This window comes from Talpa occidentalis, unplaced genomic scaffold, assembly GCF_014898055.3.
Source record: "Talpa occidentalis isolate TD23 unplaced genomic scaffold, MPIMG_talOcc4v2.1 talOcc4.3, whole genome shotgun sequence".
NCBI lineage: Eukaryota > Metazoa > Chordata > Mammalia > Eulipotyphla > Talpidae > Talpa > Talpa occidentalis.
This window is the reverse complement of record NW_023603184.1, coordinates 1,739,742-1,748,793: the sequence shown is the minus strand read 5'-3', so window position 1 is coordinate 1,748,793 and position 9,052 is coordinate 1,739,742. Positions and strand designations below refer to the sequence as shown.

Genomic DNA, 9,052 nt, shown 5'->3' with positions numbered 1-9,052 from the left:
GGGGGGATGGCAGAGGGGATCTCTCTTCCTGCTATTCACCCCGTGAGGCCACAGCTGGGACCCGAGCCTCCCAGTGCTCCCGCAGATAGGAAGTGCTCCCTGCTAAGACCCCAGCCTCACCCCTGTCCCACCCCTGTCTGCTTCCCAAGCTCCCCTGAGTCGGCCCCCTTCCAAAGAGTAGAAATAATAATAGTAATAATGAGTGCCAGGTACTTTCACGCAATTATCTCATGTAATCCTTAGAATAGTCCTAGGAGGTAGATTAGTAGTTTCCCAATGTTAGAGATAAACCAAGGCTCACAGACACTGAGCCACCCGCCCAAGGCCACACAGCCAGGCAGGAAGAGCGCTGAGTGGACGCCAGGACTGACCAGCTCCGTCGCCCACACCCCACAGGACTGAACTCCCAGGGGCGTTCTGGCCACTTTGGCCATGGCTGCTTTGGCCTCCCCGACCTGACCATGATCACCTTCAACTTAATAAAAAGTAAGCCCCTTGCTTTCCAGAAGCCCAGGCAGACCCAATTTCAGGGGAGACCAGTTAGACAGTGGTGTGGGCTCTCCTTCTCTGACTTGGGTGGGTCCCAAAGTCAGAAGGACATAGGAGGCATGACTCCTCACCCCACAGTGCCCTCTGCAAGCCAGGAGGGGCTGTTTCTGTTCTGGCTCCGAAACCCCGCACAGACACATACACACACTCAGCCAGATCAGGGCGGGACCTGATTCCCAGACCTGGGGCCCTGCTGGGGGTCAGCAGTCCTCCCTAAAAAACAGAAAAAGGCGACAATGAGGCCTGGCGTCCTCTGCAGGGGCCAGCAGGCCTGTCCCCTAGGGCCCAATGACAGACACTGCAGGAGCCTCGAAACCGTCTTGTCCGAATCTCTTGGTTGCACTAGAGAACAGGGAGAGCGAATGGCTTGTCCCGTGCCACGGAGTGGCCCTCAGAGGATGCAGATGCCCTACAGCTCAGAGAAGGAGGCCAGGGCCGGAGGCTGCTGAGCTGGCAGGTCACAGTCCCCATCGGCTGGAAGTCCTTCCTGGTTCTCCGAGGATGAAAGGCGTTGAGACCCCCCGGGGCACCATGGAGGAGCTGGCCCAGGCTCGGTGCCACCTAAAGCACTTACAATTGGGGCATCTTTTAAAAAATAATTCAAAATCGGGTGTGAAAAGGGGCTCCTTCTGCCAGTGAGCAGCTCTGAAGTATATAAGTTTCATTCGCAAATCCACTCGGGAAAAGTCGGGGGGGCAGGCAAAGCAGAGGTGATTTCACTGGACATGGAGGGCTGGTCCCTCTGCAGGGGATGCAGGCACCTGGGTGGGGGCACCTGGAGGGGGCAGCTTGGGGATGTGTGGGAACTGGGCCCTGGCGAAGGCCCGACCCCAGGGATCCCACCCCAGGGGGAGGGGGGGTAAGATTCCCTCGTGGCGCCTTCACCCCCCAGTTCCTCAGGATGGTGGGTGACACCTCCCCAGGGGCAGCCCCAGGAATTGGGCAGTGTCTAGAGAGCCATTCAGCGGGAGCAGCTCCACCATCTCCAACTGGGAGTCTGGCCACACCCCTGTGACTCCAGCTCTCAGCAAGCAGAGCGGAGGAACATTGAGAATGTTCCTTGAGGAGACGGTCAAGGCACCCTCGGGGAAGAGTTGCCCTGCCCCCAGGCTTTCTTCAGACTGGGGTGATCTCCCTGCGGGTGCATCAGCTCCTCTTGAGCCTGGAGCCTGTCGGCGGCAACTGTGTGAACACATATGTCAGCCTGACTTCCCGCCACAGCTCAACTAAGTCACCACGTCCGTGCGCTCCACTGGGGGCTTGGTATGGGGAGTACGAACAGGAGCTTCCTCCTCCCAGCACCATCACCAACATAATCACGTGGCCCCTCCTTCCAACCCAGCTGAGGTTGCTATGGTTTGTTATAATCATATTTGCTAGAAAAAGAAATTTGCAATACGTGGAAACTTGAACTGGAATCCCTGTTCATTCCAAACACTCCGTGGTGTCTTTATGCAGCATAAAAGCTACCGCACCGCGGCCAGTGGTTCAACATGTACAGGCATTGTCTGATCCAACCCTCGCTTTACAGAAGCAGAAGCAGAGGCTTGGTAAGGCTCAGAAACTGAAAGGGAAGAACAGGGACTCAAACCCAGAGCTTTAGGACTCTGGAGTCTGGGATCTTGAACAGTGAGCAGCCCTGAAGTATATAAGTTTCATTCACAAAGTCACTCTGGAAAAGTTAAGGGTGGGGCAGCCAAAGCAGAGGTGACTTCACTGGACATGGAGTGCTGGTCCCTCTGCAGGGGGTGCAGGCACCTGAATGGGGGTACCTGGAGGGAGGCACCTGGGTATGTGTGGGAGCTACACATTCTGTGCTACATTCTGTGCTACATTCCTCTGGGGGAAAATAGGACTTTTGTTGGCGGCTTCATTTCTGAATGTGTTAGGCTGAACCATGTTTTGCTGCAGTAACAAATAAAATGCAAATTCCCAATAAAGTAAATCAGACAGTCCTCTCTACCTGGTAGCTGTGCCATCCAAGACATGTGGACCCCCAGATTGCTGTGGAGAATTGGAGCACATCATTTAAATGCCAGGCCAGCATGGGGCTCAAAAGGCCAGCGCGGGGCTCACATAGTCCCCAACCCATTGCATTGGGCATGCCACAGAGCCCAGCCTTGCTGCAAGGAATGCTGGGAAATATAGTCTTCCCAGGTCTGCAGGAAGAGACACATCTCTGCTTCATTGCTTCCTTTTTAATGGCTTCTCTTCTTTCCACCCCCTCCCCCACTGAGTTACACACATCCTTCCCTTGTGTTTCTTTTCATAAAACCTTGTTCTCGGCAAGTTACCAGTCAGTCTCCCAGAGGTATTAATAGATAACACTCTCAGGGGTTTCTTCTCGGAGTGTTTGCTTTTTAATCAAGGGCTATTCGAGACTGAAAGGTCTTAAACAGCCAAAGGAATGAGTATGTAATGGTTGAAGTTGAGACCCAATATCCCAGTGCTGTTTCTGTGAAGGACATCTTATCTACCCTAATCATCCTCAAGCAAGGTCTGAGTTCTCCTTTCCCTGCTCTCCCACTAGCCCTGGCCTTGGCTGCCAGGATTTGGGGCTACTGGGAGTGGCTAGAGCCCATTCTCCTTCAAGCAGATAAGCAGACTCTGATACAAAGGGGGTTGCCATTCAAACAAAGTATCAGTCCAGAGCTACCGATGCAGAGTTTCCCTTATTGTCCACCCTCCCCACCCCCCACAAACAGATCCCACTGTGGTGGTGGAAGCAGAGCATCAAGAATTAGCCCATTGCAGTGAGAGTGCAGGGCTTTGGGACTGCAGAACCAGGACGGGAGTCACACTGCTACCAGATGCCCTGACTTTGACCCCTGAGGCAGCTTCCTCCCGAGAAGCGGCCTCCTACTGAGGTACGATGGGGTTGCGGGGTTGCAGGGAAAGGGAAGGCAAGAGATCAGCCCCCCACCCCCCGGGAATGGAATGGAGAACATATCTCAGAGGAAGATGGGGCCTTTGACCCACCCATGGGTAGATGGAAGAATGAAAATCAGGGCTAGTGTCTGCGGTGCAGCACACCTGGGCCGCAAGAGCAGGCTGTCCCCAGGTGGTAGTACGTTCCCCTCCCTCCCCGAGCTTATCCAGGTAAGAGCTCATCACCCCCAATTCTTGAATCAGTTGACATCATTCCCACCTTCCCTGAACCCCACTCTGAATCAGGTCAAATCAGGAAGGCCAGTTCCCCAACCCCCCCCCCATCACCAAATGTGCTCCTACCCCCGAACCTGGGTGAGCCAGGTGCTCCCAAGTCAGGGCTAGGAAGGGTCTTTGGAAGACGGAGGCCTAGTCCGTGCCCCGCCCCCAGATGGTGCTGCACCTGAATACCTCAACACCCCCACCAGGTCCTCTTTCTTCAAAGCCCCACCCTATGGGAGGGAGCACTTCCAGAGTGTTCCGACCTGGGGGAGTCCCCAAAGCGAACAGAGAATAAACAAGAGGCATGAAATGCTGTGAGAAGTTTAGATTTATGACCAAAAGAGGCGGAGGCAGGAAGTCCTGTGCCCGGGAGCAGCCAGGAGGGTATGAAGGGAGGAGGGTCCAGGATCCGGTCTCTGTGCCACTGGCTTAGTAGGAGCAGATGAAGGGCAGGCGCCTCCTGCACCGAGCTCGTTTCCAGCGGCCCCCTAGCAATAGAGAGCACACGACGCCAAACTTGACCTGGCTCCATGTTCCTCGCATCCCTACCAGCTAAGGGATGCAGTTAGCTCAGCAGTTCTGGGAGGGGTGTGCGTGTCAAATGCTTTATGTGAACTCTCGCCCTTAATCCTGGCAATGGCCAAGAGGAGGAAGCCATCCCCATCCCATTGCAATGATGGCCGAGGAAATTGAGACTTTGGGGATGAGAACTTGCCTGTACCTCAACCAGCAGGGCTGCGATGCGAGTACAGCAGCCTCCCCTGGCACATATGGCCGGAGCTGCTGCGCCGTGCTGCCTCACCTCTGGCACCCGGGCTGCTCAAAGCTGGCGAGTTATCTGGCAGCCATTCCTGATCCCGCAGCAACGCCTTGTCCCACATCCGCACCTGACGGTCACATCTACTACTCTCATCTGTCACATCAGAGTCCCCTTGTTGCCCTCACATCACAGGAAGGAAAGGAACTCCCCTGGCCTGCCCTGACCTTCGCTCTGCCTGTGAGGATGGAGAGCCTTCATCTACTCCCCCACATTGGCCGCCCCATCACCTGGTTTTGCTTGAAGAATCCTGAGTCCTGCTCACATACAAATGTTGGTTCTCGGGGGGGGGGGGGAATCATGTGAGTTTGAGGAGGTATGTTCAGGAAACTCAAAGGTACAACATGAGAGGGGCCACCTTTCACCCCTCCCCTTTCCTGGGGCTCAGTCCCCCTCACCTCTGGTTAACATGGTCACGCAGCGGCCTCTCCCACACTTTGGCTGCCCCGAGGCCCAGAATCCAAAATCCCATCTGCTCCTATCCATCCAGCGAAATCTTTTGCAGAAGCGCTAGAGAAATGATAAGCTGGGTCAGAGGGTAAAGGTCCAGGAAGACGGACAGATTCAGGGGCTCCAGAGCATGCCCACCAAGTATCCCTTTCTGGACACTTATACAATAAAATTAATATAACATAATTAATATAGTATAATAATATAAATTCTCTTCTCACTGTTCACTCGTCTGGGAGACAGACACCATAGGATGGGTCTCATCCCTGAGGGTTTGCAGGCAAAGACAAGGAAAGACCAGCCCTCACTTCCAGCCACCACACAGATGGACGCTCCAACTGCTACTGCATGCACATCTCCTGGGCATCATGTTAAAGTGCAGATTCTGACTCAGGAGGCTGGGGGTGGGGTCAGGGAGGAACTGCACATTTCTAACCAGCTGCCAAGCGATGCTGGTACTGCTGGTCCATGGACCGCTCTTGGGAAGCAAATACAATGGCACTTATTCATCCACAATCCTGAGCCATTCTAGGGAAGGATCCTGAAGGAAACGGAAGCTCTGAGGAAGCCATTCAGTGAGTAAGTAATCAAGCTGGGCAGGAAGCCTCTCTCCTATCCCCAATCCGTGCTCGACAAGCAGCTGGAGGGGGATGGGAAGGTGAGAAGTCAGAGGGAGAGCTGATTTCCTTGGTGCAAACAATTGCTGATTTCCTTGGTGCAAATAATCCACCATGGCAGATTTCTGGCTATAAGCATGGAGTCACTCAAGACAGGGTAGGGAAGAAAGCACTAGTCATGTTTCTGAGCCAAGACAAACCAGCCTGAGCACCTCACTGCCTGCCTCTCTGAGGTCACCTCAGCTGCTGGAATGGGGCTTTGTGCCACAGGTGCCCCTTGAGGGAATCCCGTCCCCTCACTTACCCAGCCCCTGATTTGGCCTCCAATCCAGACCTGGCGTTGGTTGAGCCTACTGGCCAAGCACAGGAGGCGATAGTTGAATCTGTAGCTGTGGATGGAGATGAGGTTGCCCCGGTAGCACCTCCTGCAGATGTTCTGCAGAGAGAAGAGGTCAAGTAGAGCATTCTCGCTGGCTTCTCTCAAGTCCCTGAGTCTCTAGAAGAGAGCCCTGTACCCTTCCTCAGGTCAGAAATCAGGACCTACTTGCTCCCCTCCATCCCATATCTTGCTCCTTTATCTGTTGTCAGAAACTTCTTGAATAATAACAATAATGCTCAGAATAATGATTGAGTGTTTACCCAGAGACTAGCCATTCTAGTTAGTCCTCACAACACTAGAGGTTGGAACAATGTATCTTCACTTTAAGATATAGATTCTGAAGTTCTGAAAGTTCAAGTGGCTTGATAATAATGGGCAGAGCCAGGATTTCACACAGGTATATCTAACCCCAAACACTGTTGTCTAAATCTGTGGTTCCCAAAGCGTAGTCCCCAGGCCAACAATGTCATCACCACCTAGGCATTTGTTAGGCATTTGTTATAAAAGCACTCTTTGAGCAGCGCACCCCCACCCCCCCACCTCAGACCTGCTAAACTACAAATCTCTGTTTTAGCAAGACCTTTAGGAGATTCTGATGCACACTAGGTTTGGAGAACCACTAATACAGGTGAAATAGGAAACAGTAGGTTGCATCCCTCTATCCTCTTCCCACCAATATTCTTGGGGAGCCTCCCTGGCACATACCTGAGCCCTTCTAAATGACCGAGCTTTCCGAACCAACAGGTAGCGGCAGGCCTTGCACCCAGGATTGCCTGGCAGTTTAACTGCGTCCTCTTCCGGGGGACACTGCAAGTCCTTGTCCTCATCTTGGTCATCTGAGTCCGACTCCATGTCCTCCTCTTCATCTTCAAAGTTGTCGGGATTGTCGGAACAATTGGCCATATCCTCCTCTGACTGAATCTCCTCGTCAAGCAGCGCCAACTCTCCCCCTTGCTCCCCTGAACCTTCCAGATTCTGGCTTAGGTCTGACTGTGTGTCCAGGCTTTCCAGATGGGGGGCATCATTCTCTGCAAAGAAGAGGTCACCAGCTGTGAGGGTGGCTGCTCCCCTCTTCCGGGACCATGGACAGCATCTCAGCCCCCCTCAAGCCCTCCTGGGGACACCATCTGGATCCCCAACTGGAGTGGTCTCCTCAATGATGGTGAAGAGAGAACTCTTGGGTCACACACACAAATGGGTGGGAACCTGACTTCTGGGTGACACCAACAGCATGTGTTGGGCAGGCGGGCGAGGAAGCTCCTGTGAGAAACAGTTCATCTTCACAGGCAGCTAGATTTTCTTCATCTGTGACTCAAGTCACAGTTGTGAGCCCAGGAGAAATCCAATCAGGGATGAGGGGGGCAACTGAAGAGGGGAGGCTGTGACCCTGACCCCATGAGAACAAAAAAGGTGAAGAGGAGAACAGACATGGATGAGGACTTACCCAGATGAAGAGCAGCAACTGTCCCCAGCAGGAGAAGGGGCAGGAGCAGGGGGAGATTCATGTCTCCTCACTCCTGTGTCGGGCACGCAGCTCCACCTCCCTCCCTGGGGATGTCCTGTGTCTGCACAGCCCCTAGCAAAGACACAAGGTTTAGCTAATGTAAGAGCCTCCTCCACCTCCAATGAACAGACCCCGAGCTGGAGACTCTGGGGTGACGGCTCCTGAGAGTGCCATTTCTGCTCCTGGGGGAACGCGTAGGCTGGACCCTTGCTCCCGCAGGAACGGCCCTGCTCAGGTTCCATTTCATACACACTGGGGAAGGACAGTGGCCATTATTGCCCTAAGCAAAGCCTCCAAGGTGTCTTCCAGACAGGGTTCTGCTCCCTCCCAGGCCCTGGATCCCTCCTCTCTGAGCATCTGAAGTGGGCGGGGGGTAGATTCTCACCTCCTAAGTGTCCGAGACCTCCACTGCCAGTGCCTCTGGCTGCTGGGCCCCACCGGTGGCCTTTATACTGGGATTTTGGGGAAGTGGGAAGAGGCCAGGATGATTGCCTCAGGTTGGGGTCGGGGGCAGTGGACCTGATAATAAAATGTTTGCTCAATTCTCTTGCCCTTGAGCCTCTCTCTGCTGAGACTGTTGGAACCTGCCACCGCGTGCAGATGCCCACAGCCTGGTGTGCTGGAGAGACCCCGATGTCTACAGGCAAACTTATTATTAGTGCCCTTAAAGTGTCCTGGCCTGAGCAACACCCCCCCCCCAGAAACAGCCTCTTCTGGTCAACATCCTAACAAATGCACAGGGGACCCCAAGCAAAGAAGAGGAGGGTGAGGCCAAGGAGCCTCAGCACCCTGCACTCTTTTTTTTTTAAGATTTATTTATTTATTTATTTATTTATTTATTTATTTATGCAAGCACTGGGTACAGTCAGAAGCACGGGAGGGTGAGAGAATTCACCAGAGCCAGAGCGGGGAGCAGAGCAGGCAGAAGGACCGAAGTACACAGCTGAGGGGAGCAGCAGGTGGCAGGAGAGGTCTGCGCGCCATGCGGGACCCTCCTCCGGTGGCCGGGGAGCAGCCGGGGATGGAACCGGTGCTGCAGAGGCTGCGGGGCAGCTTCGCAACCCAGCGCTCAACCGCTGCGCCACCAGGGAGGCCCAGCACCCTGCACTCTTATCCAGGTGCTTCATATGCATCACATCATGAGCCCTCACCTTCCCCTCATCTCCATGAGAGTGCCTGTCCCTACTGCACAACTGGGAAAAATGAGATTCAGAGACAGAGAGGGACTTGTCACGTTCCACCAGAGGTAGGGGAACTGGGATCTCTAAGGCTTTTTGGCCCCAAAACTTCTTTGTGTCTTTTTTTTTTTTTTAAGGTTTGTTTGATTTATTTATGCATACAAGAGCTGGGGTGTAGGCCAGAGATGCAATGTGGGTGGTGGTGGTGGGAGGACTCACCAGAGACAGAGCGGAAAGCTGAAAGGGAGGATCAACTGAAATACACTGCTGAGGGGAGCAGCGGGGAGACAGGACAGATCTACTGTGCCATGTGGGTAGCTCCCTGGCCAGGGATTGAACTCATGCTGCAGTGGCTGCTGATAGCTTCATAGTGCTGAGACTTACCCCCTTGCACCAGCAGGGAGGCCC

General features: G+C 54.0%; 1 protein-coding gene across 1 annotated transcript; it reads right to left on the bottom strand.

The window, feature by feature from the left end:
* Positions 1–4,016: 4,016 nt before the first annotated feature.
* PRG3 (proteoglycan 3, pro eosinophil major basic protein 2) lies at positions 4,017–7,879 on the bottom strand. Its single transcript, XM_037521486.2, has 6 exons — positions 7,852–7,879; positions 7,407–7,538; positions 6,668–6,990; positions 5,888–6,019; positions 4,915–5,026; positions 4,017–4,187 (listed from the first exon to the last, which is right to left on the bottom strand). The coding sequence occupies exons 2-6, from the start codon at positions 7,465–7,467 to the stop codon at positions 4,129–4,131; spliced, it is 687 nt and encodes a 228-aa protein (XP_037377383.1). The 5' UTR covers positions 7,468–7,538; positions 7,852–7,879; the 3' UTR covers positions 4,017–4,128.
* Between the last annotated feature and the right edge of the window lie 1,173 nt (positions 7,880–9,052).